Genomic DNA, 27,257 nt, shown 5'->3' on the forward strand with positions numbered 1-27,257 from the left:
GTGCGGAATGAACTGAGTATGACCCGCGATGGTGTCGTCCTGCGAGGGTCTAGAATCGTCATGCCCGCCGCACTACGCCGTCAAGCCACGGCCATCGCCCACGAAGGCCATCAAGGGACGGAGAAAATGAAGACCAGGATGAGGGCGAAGATATGGTTCCCAGGCCTAGACGGAATGGTGGACGAGGTGGTAAGAGGCTGCGCCGCGTGCCAGGTGACGAGCGGCCCGGAACCTCCGGCCCCCATCATAACAGAAGAACCAGGAAGATACCCGTGGGACAAGATCAGTATAGACTTTGGGAGCCTCCCAGACGGAAAAGTGTCGCTGGTAGTCATGGACAGTTTCTCGAAGTATCCCATTGTGGAAGCTCTACCATCTACAGCCTTCACGTTCGTGGGACCAGCGCTGGAGAAAATGTTTGCCATGTTTGGGCGCCCCTCAGAGGTGAAGAGTGACAACGGGCCACCCTTCCACGGCCATGAGTTCCGGGAGTTCCTTCAGCATCAGGGGATACAGCATCGGCGAATCACTCCTCAGTGGCCGCAGGCCAACGGAGAAGTAGAGCGATTCATGAGGACCCTGAACAAAGTAATTCGAATAGCCGGAGTGGAACAACTAGATCCCGAGAGAGAAATCCAGCGGTTCCTGGGAGAGTATCGGAGCACGCCCCACTGCTCCACAAAACAAGCCCCGTGGTCTCTCATGCTCAACGGGCCTCGCCGAGATGGGCTACCCGCAGTTCCTGGGTGGGTGCCCCCACCGTTCGAAGAGGAGGAGGCCTTCCGAAGGCGAGCGCACCGCAACCGACAAGTCAGCCGGGCCAGAGGCAGTCGAGACCGCGACATCGGACCAGGGGACAGTGTCCTCGTGAAAGACAGAAGACCAGGAGGGAAGTTCAGACCCCGGTATGAGCAAGGCAGCTGGACCGTGGCACGGAGGAGAGGGACAATGGTCACAGCAGAAAGAGGGGTGGAGTCGACCACCAGGAACATCTCGTGGTTCAAACGCATTCCGGAGGCCACCGACTGCGACCAAAGGGGACTGGGCGGAGCGGCGGAAGAGATCTCAACCCCGGTGTTGGGACCAGAACTAACATCCAGTGGAGCCTGCGGTGCTCCAGAGCAGAGCCATCACGCCCCCCCGGAAGGTGAAGCCCCGAATAGCATCCCACCCAGCACCGGCACTCGTGCCACGGTCAGGTATGGTCTGAGAGCAAACCCCACGCCCAGCAGCCGCCTTAGAGACTTTGCCTGCCACGCAAGTGAGTGACTGCTATGGATTTTGGTTTATTTTTTTTGTCCAAGTTGGAGAGGGATGTTACAGTTAGCGCTCTAGCGTTAGACGCTAGAGCGCATGATGTTGCTACGCAATACGTACGCCACGAGCGTGGCGTACGCTTGGTATAAAATAAAGGGGCGCGGCCTGCCGAGGCAGTTACGCGCCGAGCCTGATATCCGATGTGTGGTGTCCTTTACTGCAGCGCCGGGGCAGCGCAGCGGGGGTTTGCATGAGCACAGGTTACCCCACAACAGGTAGTAAGCGAGATATCGATGAAGTTACCATTGTAAGCACTATACACAACTACTCTACAATAAGAAAAAGAATAGTTAAACAATGGTGCCACCTGGTGGGTAACGCAGGGCTCTGCAGCCACTGCGTCGCAGGCTCCCCATCCCTTCTGTAGCATGTCACCATATTCTGTTGGGGTGGGAGAGGGTGGGGGGAAATCTTTTTGCATTACTCGCTGTATTGCTCTAACAATACAACACTAACAATTGAAGGTCCTTCACAGCGAGTCGCCATTTAAAACTGAGCATTAAAAATAGGAAACTCCTGATTTGACACCGGGCGAAATAAAATCGAATGACCGTGACCTTTTATAAAGTATGCACGACAAATGGAATTATGTTTCAAAAAAATTGTACTATTCTTACTCAGTTCAGCAATTCTCATGTTCAAGGTGGGCGAATAAAATGGAGTCAGCCGTGACGGCATGTCCCTCAACTCAGTCATGCCCTTTATACCACACGCATTATTACTATCACCATGTCCTTGTCATAGTCATTCGGTCACGAGTTTTAGTCCAGTGTCCACCCCTTAGAAACATGAATAGAAGAAAACACCATGCACAGAAAGATGAAAAAAAACAAGCATTTGAAATTGAATAGGTTTCTAATTTACACAAGACCTAATGCATTGCAAATGGTTGGCAACTTGGCATCACCAACTACGGGAGAGATGGCGAGCGGAGGGATAGAAGGCACGGACATCGGGAGGGAGGGCGGGGGAAGGAGGAGACGGCACTGACAACGGCAGGGCAGGTGGGGTAGAGAAGGCACAGACAACGGGAAGGAGGGCGGGGGGGGGGAAAGAAGGCATGGACAACAGGAGGGAGGGTGAAGGGGCGCAGAAGGCACCACAACACTGCCTGCAGTAGCAGAACCTCATTAAAGAAAATAGTGCTGTGAGACTAAAGATGTACCGTGTAACAACCGAAGTAAAGGAGCCTGTTGCCATGGGAGGTGACAAATGAAGAGGAGGTGGTACCAAGGAGGGATTAACAAGCCTGTTGACAAATCAGAAGCCAGCATTTAGGACAGACAATGACACAAGCAAATGGCAAATATGGGTGGAGAGTGGGCAGGGCTTCTATTCGCTACTTCACCACAACAAGTTTTGCAGATCAACGCATGCGCGCTGGCTGTAGGCTCGACCTAAAAAAGACTTGGGCAAGTACACATCCTTTGCATACTCCTTGTTAAATTAATGGAAGCCAGGAGATCCTGGTGAAGGAGTCTAAGGAAAGAGACCAAGCCCTCATTAAAGCCCAGGGACACGCGGGTAGCCGATAATTTGGATCTGTTAATGAACTCAAATGAGCTCAATAGGTCCATAAATGCAGGATAAATAGGGGCACCCTTTGCAGTTTTGTATTTAGCCACAATAAGATGTAGATTGAGGCACTGTTCAATCGTCCCAAGGCCCTCCTGAAACCGCATTGTCATTGAGAGGGGACATTGTTCTCTTTTGCCCAAGAAAGGAGACGATCCAGGATTACTCTACCAATTATCTTAGTTGTAGAATCGAGCAACGTGATCGGGTGGTAACACCTGGGCTCATGGGCATTACCCCTTCTAAAAATAGGAACAATAATAGACGTACACCAGGATGGTGGAGCCCCCACCCGACAGACTGAATTAAAAACACTAGTTCGCACAGGAGACCAGAACCCAGGGTCTTCTTTAAACAAATCAAGAGGGACTCCGTCTGGGCCTGGAGCCTTCTTGCATGGACTGTTGTGAATATCTTTGGCAACTGCGTCAACACAAAAAGAAAGGCTACCAAAAAATGTCGCACTGTTGCTCATCGTATAACACATCGTCATTAGTAGAATAAATGGCAGAAAAATAATCTATCACGGCATCAGCAGTAACATGAGCAGTAACGCTATCTGAGGATAAGTGGTCAGCCAAGGGATAAGGCAGCTCACACCACCTTCCAGAATACCGGAGGATCTTTTTCCTGGCAAGAAACAATAGCCTCCCATTTATCATCCTCAACGGCTGCCTTCCTCTTTACGGATGTCATTCTATCAACATTCTTTGGACATGTCAAGGATTCCTGTCATACGAGGGGAGGAAAACGGTAACCAGCGAAAACGGACTACATCTCCCAGGATGCTTAGCGGTTGAGAGGTTATGTAAACAGGAGAGCTGTTACATAACTCAAGGGAAACACGCCCTTATGTAAACAGGAGAGCTGTTACATAACTCAAGGGAAACACGCCCTTATGTAAACAGGAGAGCTGTTACATAACTCAAGGGAAACACGCCCTTATGTAAACAGGAGAGCTGTTACATAACTCAAGGGAAACACGCCCTTATGTAAACAGGAGAGCTGTTACATAACTCAAGGAAAACACGCCCTATAAAGGGAGGAACCGGGAGGTACAAGGCTGTCGGATATTGTGTTTACACCGACGTACCTGCTTCGTGAAGAGCAGTGTTCCGGAGTGGTGCTCCAGTAAGGCAAGAACGGAGGTAGGTCGAGTCGTTACTCCCTGGGCCGTGTCTTGCCCCATCGTCACCTGTGAAGGACCCGGAAGCTCTACCGGTCAACCATTGAGCTTCGCTTTTTGACTCGGCTGAGTCCAAGCGCAGTGGCGCTTTTGCTGGTTGGAGTCGTAACTCCCAGCCCGACCAGAGACACAGGGACTGCCAGCTGTAACGCACACCAGGAGGTGTTTGCCGCGTTACAGACTCGGAAGTCCACAGGATCGATCGAGCGGCTGCTCTCGGTTCAGTCTTGTTGCTTGTGATTGGGGTATCGGTGACGCATCACCAGGAGGTGACTCCGCGTCCCGGTGCAGTCTGAGGAAGAGGTTGAGCGGCTGCTCCCTTCAGGTAGAGACCCCGGCTGGGTGTTTCCCTGACTCCTCGATTCTCCCCAACACTCTTCGTGCCCCTCACAGCCTACCGATTGGCATTGTCGGCCATTTCATTTCTGCCCTCTGTTGGCATACGCCGGGATCGGCGTATATGCAGAGGACGGTTAGGACCATCCGTGCTGTGGGCTGGTAACGTACTTAGCCTGGAGGATTCCAGTGACTATAACTTTTGTTTGTTCTTTGTATTTTATTTGCCTTCATTAAAAGAACTAACCCTTCACAAGTGGTTGCGTCCTCATTGTCGTGTCTGTTAAACGATCCTGAGACGTTCAGGGCGTTACAAAATATCCGACCTTAATAACACTAACTGTCTCCCGGTCGATAACAGACATGGCAACACTTGATGATGTGCTGGCTGCTTTAGCGGCCATGCAAGTTGAAGTGGCTGCCTCTAGGCAAGAAGCAGCCGATGTAAAAGCCAGACTGGATGCTATCCAATTGGACCCGCTCACGCCCAGCACCTCCCTCACGAACCAGACCCCTGCGGTAGTAGTGGAAATGCCGGTAGCCATCCCCTTGGCAACACCAGAGAGGTACAGTGGGGATCCTAACACAGTGCAGGTATTCCTCACACAAGTGGCGCTACATTTATCGTGCAAACCAAAGGCGTTCCCCACGAGTCAGGCTCGTGTGGCTTTCCTTATATCCTATTTGGCTGGAAACGCGGCACAATGGGCCGTACCTCTGGTGAGCAGGGACGACCCCCTCTTATGTGATTGGGGTGCTTTTCGCGAGGAATTCCTGAAGGTATTCGACAGAAGGGCTGACTCGTACACGGCGGACCGTGAAATGCTTGAGTTGAGACAGGGATCCAACGACCTGGTGCAGTATCTCAACGCGTTCCGAAGGCTGGTTGCGGAAACCAAGTGGCCTGTTGCTAAACAGACGGCGCTCTTCCATCAAGGGCTGTGCGATGAGCTCAAGGACGCCGTGGCTCATATTGACCCTCAACCCAAGACATGTGAGGGCCTTATCAACCTGGTATTACGGCTGGAACATAGGCTAAGTGAAAGAAAGGGGGATCATGGGAGAAAAGGAAAATCCCTTCCATCCTATGTGACGGTGGGAAGTCCTGAAACTTCCACCGCATCCAAGGGAGAACCCATGGACATCAGCGCAATACGAGCGAGCCTCACAGCCACGGAGAAAGAGTCACGCCGTAAACAAGGATTGTGCCTATATTGTGGCAAAAAAGGCCACTACGTACGTGAATGCCCTGCCAAACCGAAGACGTCACGTTATCGGGCCAACCGGTCGGTAACAGCCGTGGTGGACATACCGGCGGAAAACTAGAGGACTCCAAGACCAGAGAAGGGGCATCTCGGAGTCACTCATCCATCCCTTCACTTTCCAACTCGGTCACTAAGGGACAACGACACCTGTTTCTCACGGTGCACGTGGGAGTGCATGACCAGTGGATACCCGTTGTGGCCATGGTGGATTCAGGGGCCACTGGCATGTTTATGGACCACAACGAGGCATGCAGGCTAGGGCTAGTGCTTCTTCCCAAAGCAGTACCCGAAGACGTCTATGCGGTAGACGGAAGGCGATTGGTGACGGGGCCCATCGGACAGCACACGGGGGTCCTTCCGATGAGATATGGGAGGAACCATTTGGAACAAATCGATTTTAACATCATCCGAGCTCCCCAATATGGCGTCATATTGGGATTGCCGTGGCTACAGAAACACAACCCCTTTGTGGATTGGCCAACACATCGCATCGAAATGACGTCACCGTATTGCATCCTGCATTGTGGAATAAGAACGGAATCCCTTGACGCAGATGAGAGCGGGAGTCAGATGGTGGCTACAGCAGCAGAAAAAGATGTGGCTCTCCCCCAGGCATATCACAGTTTTGAGGATGTATTTGATGAGGTGAAGGCGGAAGTGCTACCACCACATAGACAGTTTGACTGCCAGATCGACCTGGTGCCAGGGGCCAGCGTTCCCAGCGGCAGGCTGTATGCCCTGACGGAGCCTGAAAACGTGCATCTCCGGGGGTACCTGGATAAACTCCTCAAGCTAGGATTCATCCGCCCGTCCAAGTCTCCGGCCGCCTCGCCACTCTTCTTCATCCCGAAGGCTAATGGGGAGCTGAGAGCCTGTGTGGACTTTAGGGCATTGAATGCGATAACCATAAAAAATCGGTACCCCTTGCCTCTCATCAGTGTACTTCTGGAACAGGTCAAGAAAGCTCGTATCTACACCAAGTTGGATTTGAAAGGGGCATACCATCTGGTGCGCATGAGGGACGGAGACGAGTGGAAGACCGCCTTTAAGACCAGGTTCGGCCTTTTTGAGTACCTCGTCATGCCGTTCGGTCTGTGCAACGCCCCGGCAGCCTTTCAGTACTTTTTGAATGAGGTATTCAGAGAGGAGTTGGATATCTACGTGGTCGTATATATCGACGACATCCTCATCTATTCGTCCAGTGTGGAGGAGCACGTACACCACGTCAAAGCTGTGCTCCAAAAGCTGAGGGAAAACATGCTGTTTTGTAAACTCAGCAAGTGTGACTTCCACGTCACATCCGTGGAATTCCTCGGAGTGATGCTGAGTCCAGAGGGACAGGAGATGGCAGAACGAAAGATCAAGGCGGTGAAAGAATGGCCGGTGCCCCAAAGCGTGAAGGACGTCCAAAGTTTCATTGGCTTCGCCAACTTTTACAGGCGGTTTATAGATGGATTTTCAGGAGTGGTGGCCCCAATCACACAGCTACTGAGGAAGTCCAAGGAGTTTGTCTGGTCCCCTGAAGCGAACAAAGCCTTTGAGGCCCTGAAAAGCGCCTTTGGTAAGGCGCCGGTGTTGGCTCACCCCGATCCGGATCTCCCCTACGTGGTGGAAGCGGACGCGTCGGATGTGGCGCTGGGGGCTATCTTGTCCCAACGCAACCACGACACAGGGGTGCTTCATCCCGTTGCGTACATGTCCCGCAAACTCAACGACGCCGAACGCAACTACCATATTGCGGAGAAGGAGCTTCTCGCAATCAAGGACGCCTTCACCGAATGGAGGCATTGGTTGATGGGGGCAAGACATGTGGTATCGGTGTACACGGACCATCGGAACCTACAGTTCATGACGGCCACTAGACACCTTTCTCCCAGGCAGCTGCGGTGGATGATCTTCTTTGCGGGGTTCAACTTCCGCATCACATATCGGCCGGGGACGGAAAACCGGAAGGCGGACGCCCTGTCCCGTCAATCTGCAGTTAAGGAACCATTGCCTGCAACCGAGCGTTCCATCATTTCCCCGAGGATGGTATTGGGGGTTATCCAACCGGATACTTTCCTGAGGGGTATAAAGAGAGGGATCAGGTCATTCGCATGGCGGAGGTGGCTCCTCAGTCACAGAGAATGGCAGCTGAAGGACGGGATACCCCTGAAGGGCAGGTGCCTATTGATACCCACGCCTAGGCTAAGGAAACAAGCATTCATCTGGTGCCATGACTCTCCATGCGCAGGTCATTTGGGCTTTGAAAAAACGGTGGCTAGCATGGGACGGCATTTCTGGTGGCCAACCATGAGAGTGGATGTCAGGAGGTGGGGACAGGAGTGTCCTACGTGTGCTACCATGAAGGCCGACCATGGCCGAACCCAAGGGCTCTTACATCCACTTCCGACCCCGGATAGACCATGGGATAGCATATCACTGGACTTCGTGGTGGGCCTACCGGTAGACCAGGGGATGACGGCAATACTGGTGGTGGTGGATTACTTGACGAAAATGGGGCACTTCATCCCCTGCAAGAGAGTCCCTACGGCCGGGGAATTGGCGTCACTACTCCTAAAGAATGTGGTACGACTGCATGGATTACCTGGGGTGATCGTGTCGGACCGGGGGTCGCAGTTTACTGCGCAATTCTGGAAGACTTGGTGCACTGCGCTGCATGTTAAGACCGCCCTGTCCACCAGCTACCACCCTCAAACGGACGGCCAAACCGAGCGCCTGAACCAAACGCTCAAACAGTATCTGCGATGTTTTGTGGACCAGGGCAGGGAAGAATGGGTCGACTTGCTATGGGTTGCAGAGATAGCCTATAACAACGCCACTCACAGCTCCACACAGTCATCTCCGTTCTATAGCAACTATGGCCAACATCCCAGGTTCTTGCCATTTCTACATCCGTTCAGAGAGGACAGGATTCCCGCCACAGCGGACAGGGTGGCACACATAAAAGACACGTTGATGCGCTCAAGGGCTGTCCTAATAGAGGCCAAGAGAAGATACAAGGCTGCGGCAGATAGGAAGAGAAGGCCCGGGCCACTGTACCGCACTGGAGACTACGTCTGGATATCCACAAGAAACATGAGGTTTCGAAAGAACAGTGTGTTCCATCCCAAGTACATGGGCCCCTATCGAATTACCAAGTGTATGGGTCCCGTGAACGTGAAGGTGTGCTTGCCCCAGTCATTGCGGATACACCCTGTCTTTCATGTATCATTGCTCAAACCAGCACCCTCCAAGCCGTCTGGGACACCTAGGCCGGTATGCGTGGAGTCGGAGGTGGAGTATGAAGTGTCGGGCATACGGGCGTCCAAATGGCGCAGGGGGAAGCTGTGGTACCTGGTTGCGTGGAAAGGCTATGGCCCGGAGGAGCATTCATGGGAACCGGCTGAAGGGGTTCATGCTCCGCGCTTGGTCTCCTTGTTCCATCGGCGTTTTCCTGCCAGCGCTGGACCCGTGGGCAGCCGCTGAGAGGGAGGATGTACTGTCAAGGATTCCTGTCATACGAGGGGAGGAAAACGGTAACCAGCGAAAACGGACTACATCTCCCAGGATGCTTAGCGGTTGAGAGGTTATGTAAACAGGAGAGCTGTTACATAACTCAAGGGAAACACGCCCTTATGTAAACAGGAGAGCTGTTACATAACTCAAGGGAAACACGCCCTTATGTAAACAGGAGAGCTGTTACATAACTCAAGGGAAACACGCCCTTATGTAAACAGGAGAGCTGTTACATAACTCAAGGGAAACACGCCCTTATGTAAACAGGAGAGCTGTTACATAACTCAAGGAAAACACGCCCTATAAAGGGAGGAACCGGGAGGTACAAGGCTGTCGGATATTGTGTTTACACCGACGTACCTGCTTCGTGAAGAGCAGTGTTCCGGAGTGGTGCTCAAGTAAGGCAAGAACGGAGGTAGGTCGAGTCGTTACTCCCTGGGCCGTGTCTTGCCCCATCGTCACCTGTGAAGGACCCGGAAGCTCTACCGGTCAACCATTGAGCTTCGCTTTTTGACTCGGCTGAGTCCAAGCGCAGTGGCGCTTTTGCTGGTTGGAGTCGTAACTCCCAGCCCGACCAGAGACACAGGGACTGCCAGCTGTAACGCACACCAGGAGGTGTTTGCCGCGTTACAGACTCGGAAGTCCACAGGATCGATCGAGCGGCTGCTCTCGGTTCAGTCTTCTTGCTTGTGATTGGGGTATCGGTGACGCATCACCAGGAGGTGACTCCGCGTCCCGGTGCAGTCTGAGGAAGAGGTTGAGCGGCTGCTCCCTTCAGGTAGAGACCCCGGCTGGGTGTTTCCCTGACTCCTCGATTCTCCCCAACACTCTTCGTGCCCCTCACAGCCTACCGATTGGCATTGTCGGCCATTTCATTTCTGCCCTCTGTTGGCATACGCCGGGATCGGCGTATATGCAGAGGACGGTTAGGACCATCCGTGCTGTGGGCTGGTAACGTACTTAGCCTGGAGGATTCCAGTGACTATAACTTTTGTTTGTTCTTTGTATTTTATTTGCCTTCATTAAAAGAACTAACCCTTCACAAGTGGTTGCGTCCTCATTGTCGTGTCTGTTAAACGATCCTGAGACGTTCAGGGCGTTACAGGACAAACTGGGAAGCAGCCTCTTAGTACCCTTAGTTTGGATACAAGCAGCAATCATTTTCTTTGTGCTTGTCCTATCCTGATGATGACCTGTTAAAGTTTGGAAGGTTGAAACGCAGTCGACACTCATATGGCTGAAAAAGGCTATTTATTTTGCAATGATATTATATTAATATTTTGGACTTTATCTATATTCATGCGCAATATTAAATTACTTGTTTATTTTCACTGCTCTTTTGTTCTTGTCTCATTTTGTACCGTCCACTTGATTCTCATGAGCACTGTGTGTTCACTTTATACATTGAGCACTTTCTTGAACCATATTTGATGCTGCTTCTAACTATGTACAAGTTCTATTGAATACATTTTGATTCTAGATTTTGTTTGGCTATATCTTATTTTTTCTTTCTTCCTTTGTGTTTTAATTAAGTTGTACATACAATACATGCTTTACTGTATTGTAAAAATAACTAGATTAGATCTTCTAAAAACTGATGCCATTTGGAATATTGTTGCTTGATACAAACTTTCTAAAAGTGGCATTTTCAAAGTTGTAATTTAAAATCGAACTTTGCCACAGGAGGATTTTTCATTACAATTCCAAAGACACCAAATATGACCTGATTACCTGTTTCATTTGAAAGTTACATCTTATGAAATATATTGAGGTAACTCTAATGTCCTGCTATGGGAGGGATAGGCTTTGCAGTAGTGAAAAACAAATGTAAGTTTTTTGCTACCAGGACATGTAAAAGTTAAATGTACATGTCCAACGTCTTAAATACACTGCATCCTGCCCTCTGGGCTGTCTAGGGCCTATCTTAGAGGTGACTTGTATATATTTTTTAAAAATGTTTGGGCGTGGCAAAATATTTATTTTGCGAGGTCGAAATTGCAACTTAAAACTGCACACACAGGTTACAATGGCAGATCTGAGACATGTAAGTAAGTAAAATGGGAGGGTTGAAGGCGAAATGTTAGGGGAAAACCACGCCAATGGTGCAAAGTCTAACATCATCTGTGTGCTGTTCTTATTCCTTGTTGCAACACTGCTCACATGAGGAAAACACTGTTCATCTGAAATACCTTTCTAAAGTCTTTAGAAAAGACCGGCTGATTAACAGAGTGCAGTAATTATTTTATAGGACATTTGGTTTGCATACGCTAAGAGGAGCTAAACACTTAAAATGCAGACAAACCATGTAAGTTTGTTTCGGATTGCTTCACTTAATGTTATATAATGTTATATAAAGAAGCCGAAATCTTGGAATCTCTCTCTAAATTGTCAATTTTTTTGCTTTGCAACCAACAGTTCACGCTCACACTGCCCTGACTTCGAAATCTGTTCTTTGCCAGTTAAATCTCCTAAGCAAAGTAGAATGAATCATGGTAGCAGAGGACTGTGGAAGGAGGACAAATGTATCCATCTCGAATTGAAGGAGGCAACATTCTTGCCAGCCTTCCCTGGTATTCTCGCACTTGCCAAGTCCATAATTAGTTGTTAGAGACAAGAAATTAGCCTACATTCCACCAATCTTTTACACCGAAAGGATCAGATGTCATTCAAGATAGGATCCATCACACTCCGTACTTCATCCCAAACATCACTTCATCCATTCCCGTATTTGGGGGGGCATTGCTCTGACTTTGATACGAGTAGAATTTCTGCCTTATCTTGGTTAAGTTTTAGGTGGTTGCGAGTTAGCCAGTGTTGGACTTCTTTGAGAGTGGCGTTTTGTCTGTGCATGTAGTCTAGTGAGGAGATTTCCAAATGGAGCTGTGTGTCATTTGTGTATAGGTGAAAGGGTATGTTTGCTTGGTTGAGAATGATGGTGAGGGGCTCCATGTAGATACTGAATAGTGTAGGCGGGAGGACCGAGCCTTGGGCGACACCCTGGGTGATTTGCATCGTGTCAGAGGTCGGATTGCTTATTTTTATTTGTTGGGAGCAGCTTTGTAGAAAAGATGTGAACCAGCTAAGGAGCACCCCTTCCGCTCCAATCCCCTTTTGGAGGAAATCCAAGAGTAGCTTGTGATTGACCATGTCGAAGGCCATCGATAGATCTAGGAGTATGTCGGAGCAGACAGCATCAGTCTGCGTCCAGGGATTTTTGCAGGTCACCCACTATGTTCAGAATGGCGGTTTCTGTGCTGCATTCCTTTCTGAAGCCTGACTGATGAGGGTCTAGGAGTTTGTAATAGTTGAAGTGTTGGTTTAGTTGTGATACGACACATCTTTCTAGGGCTTTGGCTAGGAAGGGAAGGTTAGAGACTGCTCTGAAGTTGTCATTCAGGTCAGCTCCCGGTTTTTTAAGGAGTTGCTGACTTGGCCGAGTTTTAGACGGTGTGGCATCTCTCCAGTCATCAGGGAGCTGTTCATGATCCTAGTGTAGAGTTGTTGATAAAAATGTACAAATGCTTTGTTTTCCCTCTTCATCTTTCCTCATGTCCCCTTGCTGTTGTGGATTTATATTCATCTCATTTTAAAAAGTCTTAAGTAGTCCTTTTTTCTTTTTTTCAGGTTGGGTCAGTGGAAGAGTATCAAGGTCAAGAACGGAGGGTGATCATTATATCCACAGTGCGGAGCTGCACAGACTATGTCAAGCTCGATGCAGATTTTAATCTAGGATTTCTGAAAAACCTCAAAGTAAGTCTGGCTCTCATGGTTGTGCAGCGGAGGACTTGTATTCAGCTGTGTTTTCTCAAAGGAAAAGTAGAGTAAAGAACATTTTTTAAAAGGCATTCATGCTACTTCTCAATCACAAAGTTGTTACCTTATTTTAAAATTCTGCTAAGGACGTGGCTGCAAATGGTTTATAAGGAGTGGGAGGTAGTGTATTTGAGGATTAGACAGGAAAAAAAATCTAAAGTAACTAATGTTGGAGGGAAATTTTACTAGAACTGGTGGAATAAGTGACCCGCATTGTCAAAGCCAATATGTCCTCCCTTTGAAAGGCATTGGCTAACCGTGTGCCCTTACCAATGTTTGTTATCCGTGCTGAACAGCATTGGCAAAAACAAAGTAAAAAAAGCTAGCTCTGGCATAATAACCTTTGTGCACACATGCATCATGCACTCTTCAGAATGCCTATCTTTGGGCAGTAAACTAAAAAGCGTGCAGCTGTGAAAGGGCATTGTAGAGAGAGGAGCCGCCTAGTAGAACACTCCATCTGCTGGTCCTCCAGGAAAAAAAATGTTGTGCAGGGGAGCGACAAGAGTTGGAATGAGATGAGCAATTTAGAAGAGAGTGCCCAGCAATGCAAGGCAGAGAGGCGCAACAGAGGAGATTGGGAGGCCGTGGTGGGCTGTGGCGTGTTGTAGGACAGGGAGAGTATGGGGAGGCAAAAGACGAGTTGGGGGAGCAACATGGAGATCATTGTGGCACTGACATGTGAGGAGAAAGTAGCAAATGGAAAAGAGCACAAACAAAACTTGTAGTCCCATGGAGTGCTGAAAGACAAATGTAGCTCCCTTAATGTAAGCAGGGGAAGCATACAATGTATCCGAATAGGAACACTGTACCATAGATATTCTTCAAGGGAGAGACAGACACCAGAAGCAAACAAATGAGATTGACAAAGCCAACCATTCACGAGCAATGGGCTGACCCATGGTCTGCTATACGTTTTGCTACTGGACACAATAGGTCTAAATGTGTCTGTAGGCAAGACCTAAAAAAATAGCAAATTGGGAGAAAACATCCAACAATTGTTCTTCGAAAAAACTGTGGGTGGTCTTTAACAGTGCGGGATTAGGGAAAATAGAGCAAGGGGGCGTAATAAGCAGGCGTGAGATGGATTGCAGAACAGCGATGGCCGCAACATCGGTGTCTGAACGTGGGATGGAGCGGCGGTTTTATGTGGTTATAAATGAGGTTAAGGCAGCATGTCTGACTTGGAGTGGTGCGGTGTATGGTACTGTTGGGGGATCATGGTGCTGGTCATTCTACAGTTCATACTGGTGTCAATGCTAATCAGTAACCGCCATTTATGTATACCTAAATATGTTGCTGATCTCTTTTGTGTTTAATTGTGTGATCTTGAAACATTTGTGAATAATGCTGGTAAGGCACAAGGTGACTCGAGCTGGTTTAGTCATGATGTGGCACAAGACATGCCATCTGGCTTTCATTTCAATGAGTGCAGCAATGACCTGCCCATTGGGCGCTTCCATTTCAATGAGTGCAGCAATGACCTGGCCATTGGGCGCTTCCATTTCAATGAGTGCAGCAATGACCTGGCCATTGGGCGCTTCCATTTCAATGAGTGCAGCAATGACCTGGCCATTGGGCGCTTCCATTTCAATGAGTGCAGCAATGACCTGCCCATTGGGCTGACTGTTTGCTAAAGGTTTCTACTGCAGATTTTCGATTTTCCTTTTTTCAAAAAACAAATAAATCCAGCCTTGGAATGGCTGATTTGGAAGTTCTGATAATGGCATCATCTTGTTTTGGTTTGTGATGGTGGTGGATGAAGGCGCGGTTTTTGAAGTTATCAGATGAATACATAGAGAGATGAGGACCACTGGCAGAACTGCTGCCGAAGCACTGCGCGCCGCTATTCTGAGGTGTGGATGCAATGTACTCAACACTTATTTAAAAAAAGCTGCTACAAACAATGCCCGGAGGAATGAAAAAAGTTCATGTGCGAGGACATCTGTGTTTGCTCATTTTACTAGATTTCCTAGGAGAGACTATGCCTTACTTCTTAAATAAGTCGCAGCTTTTTGCAGTACTATCCCCATTCCTAATTTTCCATTCATGGAAAGTTGTCTAATGCAGAAATAAAATCTGGAGTTCAGTGGTATTAATGGTAAGTCTTTGGAAAGTTGCATTGCATGGCCCTGCAATGTACTCGAATGGAGAAAAGATGTTCACACTACGCAGTAAATTGCAACGAGTCCCAGTTTGTTCCTGTTCCAAGCTTTACCCAGCAAGCGAAGTTGACCAGAGGTCTATAAGTTGAAATAGATGCACGCTGGAACAGCTGAGGAACAACATTTTGGTAATCTCATAGTTCAGTTTCTGACAAAAGTTTGATGAGATGATGATGAATCCCAGAATGGCTTGCTGGTGTTGGCTTATTGGATTAGGTGGTCAGAGCTTCGTTCAGTGATGGTGTCTGCCGGTCTGTTCCCACCAAACTGACCAGACCTAGACCGTGAGTTTTAATGAACGTATGATATTGCAAAAAACGCACTAGATTCTTGTTAAGGGTGAAATACGTGCAGACAGGAAGAGTAGTTCTAGAGCTGCTATTTGTGGAAAATAGTCTATTTCACCAATCAAGAACGTAATGGCTTGGTCTTTTTGTATCCTTCTCTTTCTGCAGAGGTTTAACGTTGCAATAACCAGAGCAAAGGCCCTCTTGATAGTGGTGGGAAATCCCATTATACTAGACAAGGATCCCAACTGGTCCAGGTAAATACCAATAATCATTTTTTCCAACTTCTTAATGTGTGGATAATCTACACCTTTTCATTTAAGTGTGTGTCAACAATAGCAATAGGGTTTGCCCTGGCAGCATTAGCAGACTAACCTTAAAACCTTGACCTCAGGTAAGTCTTACTTACTGTACTTGACACAGTGATTTTTCTTGACCTTTTATGATCACTCCATCTTTAACAAACATACCTGCTGCTTCATCAGTGCCTTTATCCCAAACTCTCTCAGATATATGTATGCGTATATGGCAAAACACTGCGTAGCCTGAAGAATTCAGGGTGTGTGCTTGAAGCGCAATTGGAAGGCAATAGTGTGTTGCTTGAGTGTTTAGTATATTGGATTGTTCCCCCTACAACACTGGCCACCTTCGCATTTCATTCACACCTGTGTGTAACTTTCCACATTTTAATTATATCTGTACATTTACATGGAACTATTAAAATTTGAAAGGAAATCTTTAGGGTGTGTTTCAATGTGTTTTCTGGCCAAGTCTAATCTAGGACTCAGTTAGGCCTCGAATTCATGTTTGTAAACCAGGCTGCTGACTTTAAACATTGTGTGTTTTATTTATTTTGCTATTGACACCGAACACACCAAGATATGCACTATTTGTTTTGAATGACATGTTCTCAAAGAACTCTCTGGAGGAAGTTTTTGCTACTTTTCAAATCTCTTCCTGCTAGCAGACTATATTGCATTCAATCACCCCTCCCAAATGACAGCCCCCCCCCCCCCATGACAGTCTGTTATAATGGGCGATCAATAGTCATTGAGTGTGATAGTGTTGACATGGTAGGTTTATATGACGTTTTTAAATGACGTTTTGTGATTTTCTGCAAAAATAATATTTTTGCTCCCCCCATGCTGACGTAGCAGTTTCTGTAATTTTCTATCTTGAAATTGACCATATAAACCCTTGGATTTGGAGGTGAGATGTACGGCTTGCAGTTTTTACTAGGGATGCCGTCCCTTTTGCTATTGATTTGCTGCACATATAAAACCTAGTCTTATTTTCCTGATTTTGCTCATTATTGCAGAGTCCTGTGACGGATTGCCTTCATCGCAATGCTTTTCATTGTACTTTGGTTGATTTAGTGAGACACTACTACTGCATTCGTATTTCTTCAGTATTCTGTTTTGTACTGACATTTTAACAAATTGACATGTTTTTCTTAACTTGTGATCACCAACTCCCTTTATGGGGCAAGTCCTTTCTCACTGACTGTATTTTTAAATGCCATATTGAATCTCGTCTCCATGATCCTATTGTCTCGAGATTCACACCGCCCCCTCCCTGCAGTCTGGCTGCCTCGCTCATGTTGATCTAAGACAATGGCGCACTCACACCTGCCACCTTCATTTGTGGTGTTTCTGCATTGGGATTGCACAGTTTAGCACTCTGAGCCTGGGTGATCTTGAAGGAACCAGGAGCAACGGGCACCGGGCTGCTTGTGGGCTTGGAAGCCATGCGCAAGCTTCAAGGTATGTGGGCTTTCTGGTAAAATATGGATAGACCAAGAGCTTTTTGTTTGCTCGGTTTCAAAGTTGCATATTATTGTTCTACCTGGATGATTAAACTGGGCAGCTTAATTTTACCCTCCCCCTCTGCTTTACTTTATTTCAAATTCTTGGAAGTCCACTCTTTTCTGGCCGGCCCTCACTCTCTCACCCATATATACTTGTGGATCTATTATTCTCCCAGTTGTCATTTTTCCCAACCCTCTTTGTGTACTTTTTAATCTAGGATTGGTCAGGTTTATACTCCAGTTTAGAGCTGCCCATTCATTTCTAAGCCAAGATTGGTGAAGCTAGGGGTCTTCAAACATCTACTGGGGTTTTAAACCGGTTCATTTGCATATCGAAGTTACCTCACAGTGCGCACACCTTCTTCAGCTTGGCACTTTCTTCGGTGCTACCGGAGAAGAATACCCGACCCATCTCAAAATGGATTCTGAATTATTCTCAGTTAAAAGTGAAATTTTACAATTCTACCACACTGAAATGCGCAACTTTTCTCTATTCCTCTTCGTGCCTCTGTCACATAAAGAAAACCATGATCAATATCCTCTGCAGTGAACTTAAACAGTACATTTGCATCCAAATTCAGCAATTTAAACCAGCGATAAAATCACGGGCCTTGAATTGAATGTGGGTTTCATTGTGCTAACTTCTGCCATGTTGAACCGCTATGTAAACTACCAACGCAGCTCCGGTCATTTGTAATACATTGACACAATGTGCGCTCTGTTTTAAAAACGAGATGGTGCACACAAAGCACTCCCTTAAAAACTCGAGAATGATACTAAGAATTCTTAATCTCTTCTCTACTCATGTTTAACAAAACAAACTTTGCCAGCACAATCAGGATTCTAAATATAACTCTTTCAGTCAGTAAAATCCTGTTTATCTAGAAACGTCTATTCTCAACATTCTTCTACGTGGGAATGCACAGCTCACTAACGACATTTAGGAAGCAGGAAAAAGCGCTGTGCTTACGAGCGTTAAGCTAGTTGGCAGCGTGCGTGGGACCAATGTGCATCATTTGTATAAGGACAGAGAGACACCCCAAGGTTCATGAAAAGGAACTGGCCAGGTTCTGTTTGGGACAGTGACGGTAGGAATGTCTGCTACACCCATGGGTAAACTTTACATTCTTAGGTCTCGCCTAGCGTTGCAGCACGCATGCGCTGCTCACTCTGCGAGGCATATTGCAGCAGGGTATGTTTTAGAAGTAGAGTGGAAGCCCCGACCATATTTTTCATTGGCTGGCGTCATCGTCCATGGTAAACGCTGGCTTCCGATTGAAAATGAGGCTTCTTAGTCCCTCCTTGTTACCGCCCGTCTCCTTTTGGGACTGCCCATCAGGACTGGATCTTTTACTTGCGGCATTATACTGTGTCCTTCATTTAGTCAGTAAGCACTATTTATTTTTTTATTCTGCTTTGGTGCGCGCCCAGATTTATGGTTTATCTCAGCTGTGCCTCTCCCCGGGTCAGCTGATTCCCTGCCGCTGAGCTGTGTGTGCAGAGTTTAGTTCACGAGGACTGTTTCAATGGACAAACTTCCGTGAGGGCGTAGTTTATGGACCGTGGCACATAAATGGAACTGGAGGGGTGTTTCACGTCATGCAGTATTGCACGTGAAGAGAACGAACTGTGGGTCTTTTGCGCTGCCGGTTTCTTTATGATTTACATTTCAGCTTCCCAATGCAACTCCAAAAGTTGTCTTATCCATGTTCCTATCGGTTGTCACCCTAAAAGACGCGAGAATGATTTTGTCCAAACTAAGCAGGTCAACTTGGAACTCAGCCCCATCTCTCATCTGTGAAAACAATAACACGGCAATTGCTCAGTCACGGCACGCGTGAGACAGTTTTCATCACAGAACACACGAGACACAGGCCCCGCTCGAGAGACTCGTCGCTAGACAGTGCGCGAGGCCGTCTGCTCCCCCCCGCAAGGCATCACTCGGTGCTGCACGAGGCCCCACTCTCCTCCCTCGTGTTCCCCACAGGGAAGCATGAAACACTTATGAGCCATAGCGAGGTGCAGGGAGACTGCGAGAGCCCCCGCGAGGTCCCTGGCACGGCGCAGGCACCGCCGGCCCCTCCCCTTGCCGGAGCCCACCATGGACTAGTGGGTGACGGTGGAGCGGGAGCTGGAGAAGGTGCTGCACAAGTTTTCGGGCCACGGACAGCACAGCTAGCGGAGCCTGGAGGAGCTCACCGACTACACGAGCGGTCTGCGCCGTGAGATCCTGCAAACAGCCAGTGAGATCTACCTGTGCGCCGCCGCGACCCTCACACCTTTTATCCATCCCTATACCCCTTCCCAGAACATAGAGCACTGAAAGTCCGGAGGCCTTAAGGCCCAAGAATCCAGCGCAGGGTTTTTGCTGCTAAGAACCTCCAGTCTTTAGGTATGCGATGTTTTGTGCCTTACAATCATTAATCGTATGCCTAAACCAGTGCTTCAAATTGGCAGGTACTGTCCGGTACCAAGTACCTGCACTTTTTTAATTTGAAAGGGAGAATACCTGCACTTTACAGCACTACTGCAGTATATCTAATGGTAGAGTATCGGCACTTCACTTAATAGTGAGTACCTGCACTTCTGTATTTCCCTTGAAAGCACTAGCCAAAACGTAAGTGAGACAGGAGTACGTAAATCGATGAGACATCCAAGTTTTAAGATTCGACCTAAGATTGTTTCTAAAGCTGTTGGCCTGCCGAGTTCTAGTGATATTAAGCCCATTTGAAGCTTCGGACTCAAAAACAGAATCCTTTGACTAAGGTTAAAACTGTGAAACTAAAGTCCCATAAAAAGAAGAGGCCATCGTCTGTTATTTAAAAGTCAACCGCGAGTTCTGTGACTGCATGGTCTAAGACCCGCAATATCTTGTCCTGACAAGCCTGAAATTTATAGTAATAAATCATATGGTTCACTCTAAGACCTGACAACCACGGATCACCAAAGCTTTTGAGGCATATGTGCTTTCAAACTATTAGATCCTTGTCCCTTTAGACGCATTGGGCTTCTGAGAAATGAAATACTTGCACTTTGATACTTAAGATCATTTAAGCCGACATACCAGCCAGACGACCAAACTATGTTGAGTGAGGTCTTTGAGAGTCTGGACCATTTAAGCCCCAAAATGCCCTAGGAAAGTGTGTGACTTGCGCTATAAATCAATACACTTTGAGAGACCCTGTGGTCATCAAGTTAGTCTGATCCGATTAATCTAAAGCCAAGAGCCTCAAGGACAGAAACATTGGTATACTTGGTATACACCTTAACACTCGTTTCGCTCTAGCCATCAGGAGCTTGCATAATTCCCAAAATCAACAGAACCCGTCGTGGTGGTCGGGCATTTGCATATCTGGGACCCAAGTTTTGAAACAGTCTGCAAATCACTTACAGCTTTCGGCGAATTGCTCAAAACATGGATGTTAACACGTCTTTAACAATCATGCTTGGCTTTTGGAAATGCTGGTTGTTTTTTTAGGTAGCTATGCTCTCTACAAGTCAGGTAAATAAATAGACTATATGTGCTTCTGGAAACTACTAAAAACCTAAACTATCCTTTGACTAAGACTTGATGGTGTCATGAGCACGATATCGGATAGTAGTCATGCCTTGTAGACGTAGACTCCTTCTAGGCCCTAATTTTGAACTTGTGGACTAGTCCTGATGGCACGTACAGTGCTGTATGAAACTAAATAAATGAAATGTATAGCACTGAGACTACTCAGCCATCATATCATATGGTTTTCATCTTAAATGCCATTCAACTCCTATCCTGTAAAACTAGCAATCCATTGGTGGGTCTTTTGCTTTTAAGCTCTGATACACTAGAAGTTGAATTGTTGGGCTGCGATAGCATTTAGATTTCTGAACGCATAGCCTCAAACTCTAATAATAATAATAATGAAGCCATTAGTCCCTAAAACTGTGTAATTTAAGCCATGTTTTCTTTAAGCATTGATGTGCAAAACTACTATGCTGATAACTCAAATTTTCATTCATTGCTTATATTGAGCTAGAGAATCACATTTGCAGCCTCAGCTCCCAAAAAAACTCTATAGTAATAGTTATAGCAGTCCTAGGGAACATATTTTTAATGCGTAGCACACAAGTCTTGACATTTGTATCACTTTGACTTAATCTCACTCTGAGACATCAGCTGTACTAACACCCTACAGGTTTAATGACACCCTCCAGCCCCCTACACCCGGGTCTGTCCTACAGCCCCACTTACCATGCCAGCATCTTGCCATCGACACTCACCTCAGTTCTCACCTGCAGCGCCCCCCGCTGTTTCGGAGCGGAGGGTCAGTATGTACCTGCCAAAGTGCGATTATGTCTGGCCTGAAGCCCCGCCCTGCGGTTGCAGGGCCGAGACCAGTCCTGACTTGAAGCACCTCCTTCAATTCCAGAGCACGCGTACACTGTGTGCACTCATCTCCGTCACTGCATCTCAGCCACACCTTGCAGCAGCCCCTGTTAGTTCAGCACTGCATCCACACGCAGCCCTTCCGGTGTGCTTCAATCCTGTGTTGGGTACCTGCCAGCTTGCAGTTGTAAAAGACCAATGCATAAGAACAACTTTCTGCAATTCGCATTTGCTTTCGTGTCACCGGGCATGCAGAAAAAAACCTTACAATGCACAGCGCTCTACCCTTCGAAAGAAAGTGCAGTGTGCCATCCAGAATGCTGTAATAAAAGTAAAGCAAACATGTGAACAGGTTCTGCGCTTCATATTTCAATTTTTTTCCGCCAATCAGCATGCAGTGATAACAGAACAATGCCTAGGTATATACGTCTGCAATGTAGGTCTGTGATGTTGGTATACTAGTCGACCTGCAGTAACCGGGCAATGCGCGCCATTCTGCTCTTCACACGTCCCCTTGTACCGGTCACTATGCAGTAATCTGGGTAGACTGCACACACGATATACCCACGTTTTGCATGCCACATGTTCGTTTTGTGTATCAGTCAGCATGCAGACACGGCAAAAGGGATGTGGCCTAGTGGTAAGCACTGCTGACTTTGAAGCGGGACAACATCCTGGCTTCTGCTCAAAGTCGTGTGATTCTGGGCAAATCACTTAATCTCCCCGTGCCCAAAAAGGTTTGAAAATGTGTATGTTTTGTCTCGGTATGTCAGTTTCTGTTAAGCGCTCTAATGTCCTTAGGCCGAGTGTGAGCTATAAAACTATACCAAACAAGCATGTGTAATGCAATAGGTCTCGCATTCATGCGAGTGTAAGCTATTGGCATTGTAAATGACAATGCCTTTTTATTTATGTTTTAAAAACGAAAACAAAAATGCAAGGCATTATTTGCAATGTCAATAGCTCAAACTCTCGTAAATGCGAGACCTATTGCATTGCAAATGCTTGTTCTTTGTGCCTTTGATGAATTTTTCAAGAATGGAAGTGACACTCTCAAACTTCACTTTCTTGTGTTCTATCTTTTGAATTTGCCACACTTTCATGGATGGCTTTCTAAATCAATTAAAATGGCATTTCGTTTTCTCACATTGTGGGCCTCATTTTAAAGGTTTTTTTTTTATTATTGTTGCATTTAATAGGTCATGCATTACAATAAAAACAGGTTTTGCTTCCAAAGGGTGGTTCATAGCAAATACAACCATTACAAGATGCACCAACTTGAAGCATGGACTTGTGAGCCTACTAAAAGAAAAAGTAATGCAAACTATTTTCTAACTAAATGGAGCCATAGAGGAGTCGTTCAGTGGACATAGCACCACAGTTCAATCACACCCAGAGTACATTTACAACAGGAAGGTTAAGCAGGTTTGTTACATACGTCAGTATCACATTTATCAAATAACAGTAACATTTACCCCAAGGTGTTCTTCGCGCGGGGCGTAGCGTCTATGGTCGAGAGGGACTTCCCAGCAAGATATGTTTGGTATAATCCCGAGAAGTTCTTAGGACGACTGTGGGGGGGAAGCAACTTACTGTACAGTTCCGTCTGCGTATTACAATACAGCATATCCTGTGACCATTCCTGTACTGTGGGAGGCGGGCCGCGCGACCAGTGCATGGCTAATCTGCGTTTTGCTGTTAGCACCCCCATTTCAATCAAGCGTCTGATACGCTTTTTTATCTTCTTAGTATAGCCTAGCAAAGCAACTAATGGATCTGGGAGCATAGGGACCTCTGTAATGTCACTTAGTGTTTGGAATACCTTTTCCCAGAACTTGGTGATTATCAGACATTGCCAAGCTATGTGCATGAAATCCGCCGGGCACTTCTTGCATCTCTCACATTCGACAGTCTCCCGCAACCCATAGCAAAATAGCCTTTCTGGGGTATAGTAAACTCTTTGTAAATATTTGAAATGGATTAGTTAGTCGTGGATACGGTCACCCACGACTCCTGGAAGGGGGCATTGGTATATCGCCCTCCTGGCCCTATAAAGGATTTCTCCGCCCAATTAATGGAATTAATTGCCCCACATATGATTGCGACGGAGAATTTTCTATTACTAGGCGATTTTAATATACATTGCGAGAATCCTTTGCTGCCCGAAGTAGCAGCCTTTACTTCTGACATGGCTACCCTTCACCTCATCAAAAAGAACGAGGGCCCTACACATACGGCCGGCCATACTATAGATATTATTCTCTCAAACTCTGTCCGGATTATTTGTCAATCCCCCCGTCCTCTATGCTGGTCCGATCATGCCCTTATTAATTTCCAAGTGGAGCACTCCCCTACACCTTCTATTCCGGCAGCACATATTCAATTCCCCTATAGACAATGGTCTAAAATTAACTCGGAGTCTTTTGCATCAGCCTTCACACCCCCTAGGCTCGCTCCGATCAACAATATAGAAGATAATCTTACTCTTTTTAACACCACTGTTTTATCGGCTATCAACTCAATCGCCCCTGTAAAGACTTGTTCCAAAGCCCCCAGGAATAATTTGGCGGTGTGGTTCACCCCGGAATTGCGTTTAACGAAAAGCAAATGCAAAAACCTCGAAAGAAAGTGGCGTCGCTCCAACCTAGACACTGATAAAGCAAATTTTAGAGTAGCTTTATCATTTTATCACAAAGAAATTAAACTTGCACGCCGATTATATATAGCTACGCAATTGAGATTAGCAGGCAATGCGCCGAAACTTCTTCACCAAATCTTGAAAGATTTCACCTGCCCTAAAGCCTGTGATCTGGACAATTTGCACTCCCAAGCTCTCTGCAATAAAATTAGCTCTTTTCTCATCCAAAAAATCGACACTATCTATGATAAATTTGCCAGTACCGGCCACTCCTCAATGGTGGATGACACTGTTAAACCTTTTACTGTCAATCCTCCTCCTCTGATGTCTTTCCCACTTATTCTACGGGAGGAGACGACTACCTTATTACATAATGTCATATCGGGCTCCCCGGTAGATGTTATGCCTGCAAGATTGGGAGCATCTCTTGCGGCCGCACTTACGGATTCTGCTACCATGCTGTTTAATTCCTCTCTAAGCTCGGGCCTAGTCCCCCTCTCTTGGAAAGCTGCACAGGTTATCCCCCTACGGAAAAATAACAAGCTTCCTATGGACGATCTCGCCAACCTTCGCCCTATCTCCCTTCTGCCATATTTGAGCAAGGTTCTTGAGAAATATGTGAACAAACACATCTCTATCCATATTGAAACAACAGGCTACCTGGATCCGTCACAATCAGGATTCCGTGCTAATTACAGCACTGAGACGGCCTTGGTTGCTGTAACCGACTGTATCAGACGCACGTTAGATCAGGGACAGTCTGCCATCTTGGTCCTTTTAGATCTCTCTGCTGCGTTTGATACGGTCAACCATCAGACCCTGCTCAAAAGATTAAGAGAGGCAGGATTAGGAGGTACGGCGCTTAGCTGGATTACCAGTTTTCTTACTGACCGTACACAAACCCTGAACCTCGGTCCCTTCCGCTCCGCCACCAAGTGTTTGACCAAGGGTGTGCCACAGGGCTCTTGTTTGAGCCCTACACTGTTTAATATCTACGTGGCCCCCCTTGCCTCTCTCCTAAGATCTCTTGGGTTCATCCCCTTTTCCTATGCGGATGACACCCAACTTATCTTTCCATTTGATAAAACCTCTCCTTCTGCTCAAACCCGTTTTTCCCAAGGCATGCTGGTCATCTCGGAATGGATGTGCAGTAACTTTTTACAGCTGAATGCCAATAAAACTGAAATCGTCCTCTTTGGAGAGGCCTCTATTCTGTGGTCTCCAACCTGGTGGCCTACTGAGCTGGGACCCGTCCCAGTGCCTAAGGCCACAGTAAAAAATCTGGGCGTCCGCCTTGACCAGGCCTTGTCCATGAAGGATCATGTCTCTTCCACCGTTAGTACATGTTTCTTCACTCTGCGTCTTTTGAAGAAGGCCTTGTCATACCTCCCTGATCTTTTCCGCAGGACACTGGTCCAGGCCCTGGTATTAAACAAACTTGATTATTGTAACTCACTAATGGTCGCTTCTAATGAATCTACTCTCAGTCGTCTACAAGTGGTGCAAAATACCGCAGCACGACTGGTCACTAAAGCTCCCAGCAGATCGACATCTACCCCGCTGCTACGGCAACTGCATTGGTTACCAGTGAAGAAAAGAGTCAAGTTCAAACTTTGCTGCCTGACCCACAAAGCACTGTGGGGCTCCGGCCCTTCATACCTGACTGAAAGGCTCCATTGGTACATCCCCAACCGAGATCTAAGGTCTGGTTCTAAATCGCTGTTAATCATCCCGAGGATTAAGAGATCGCGTTTGGGCGGTAGATCTTTCTCCTACCAAGCCCCTTCGGTTTGTAATCAACTTCCCCTTTCACTCAGACAATGCTCCGACTATCTTGAATTTAGAAAATCTTTGAAAACCACTCTTCTCGGAACAATAATATCACAGCACACCAGCTCAGGGTGGCAAGCGCTGAGAGACCCCTTCGGGGGTGATTCATGCGCTTTATAAACTATGTAACAACATAACATAACGGCCGTTTAGAGACACCCGTCGAGTTGCCTCACCACTAATTCTCCAAATATCATCATCTATATTCATGCCCAAGTCCCTTTGCCACTCCAGCCTAGATTTTGTGTAGGAGTTTGTACGATATGCCTAAATAACACTATAGAAACTGGATACTAGTTTAGCAGGGGTTTCCGCTTTTAGTATGAGAGTAAATGGGGTCACCTCCGGGGGCTCCGCCATGTTGTCTCCTAGTATCTCGTGTAGAGCTTGTCTCACCCTATGGTATTGGAACTGCACTAATGGGGTGACCACTATGCCTTCCGGAGCTGCCTACTCCCACGTTCGAACTTTCCCTTCCAGGAAGCGGTCTCCCGCCTCCTTGATGCTCAAAGTCTGCAGTGCCTTGAGCACTGCGTGATCCCTGCATATAGGGAGCCAGGCACACCATTCCTGTGGAGTCAATGGAGAATATAGCACATAACAGTCTTGTCTCTTGACCAAGTCATGTCACGCATGTACCGTGGAATTGATGGAATCAAGATTTCCTGTATGACGATCTGGGGACAGAAATAGACTGGAAGGGAGGTCCAGTGGAGTGACCCCCACCTTTTCGATATGCAGATGCGGCGGCTCTAGAGTCTGATGTATCCAATGAAAGGCATGTGTGCTCTTTGCTACCCTTAATACAGATCCAAGTCAGGTGCTCCCAACCCCCCCAGATAGCAAGGTATAGTGAGGACCTCCCATTGCACCCTTGGCTGCTTTCCAACCCACACAAGTTTAGTCAGTGTAGAGGTGATGGTTTTAAGGAAATAAGCTGATAAGACCATAGAATGTTTAAAAACAAAAATAAAAACCGCAGTAATACCACCATTTTCATCAGCGATATCCGCCCGAACAGTGAGATAGGCAGACATACCCACTGCTCAACGTCTTCCTCTAGTTTGGTAACTGCCCTCCCATAGTTTTCCCTAAAAACTATCTCCGGGTCTGTATGAATTTGTATTCCCAAATAGCGGACTGGCTCAGTAGTTCAGGTCAATGGGAACTCTAG

At 47.1% G+C, this 27,257-nt stretch overlaps 1 protein-coding gene across 1 annotated transcript in view; it reads left to right on the plus strand.

Moving 5' to 3' along the window:
• Positions 1-27,257, plus strand: part of LOC146869280 (RNA helicase MOV-10-like) — a 283,487-nt gene that overhangs the window by 195,869 nt on the left and 60,361 nt on the right. Inside the window, exons 14-15 of the mRNA XM_085633089.1 lie at positions 12,802-12,927; positions 15,611-15,699. Coding sequence (XP_085489215.1) covers positions 12,802-12,927; positions 15,611-15,699 — 215 coding nt within the window. The remainder of the gene's footprint in view (positions 1-12,801; positions 12,928-15,610; positions 15,700-27,257) is intronic.

The sequence above is a fragment of the Triturus cristatus genome, chromosome 1_1 (assembly GCF_964204655.1).
Source record: "Triturus cristatus chromosome 1_1, aTriCri1.1, whole genome shotgun sequence".
Classification (NCBI taxonomy): Eukaryota; Metazoa; Chordata; class Amphibia; order Caudata; family Salamandridae; genus Triturus; species Triturus cristatus.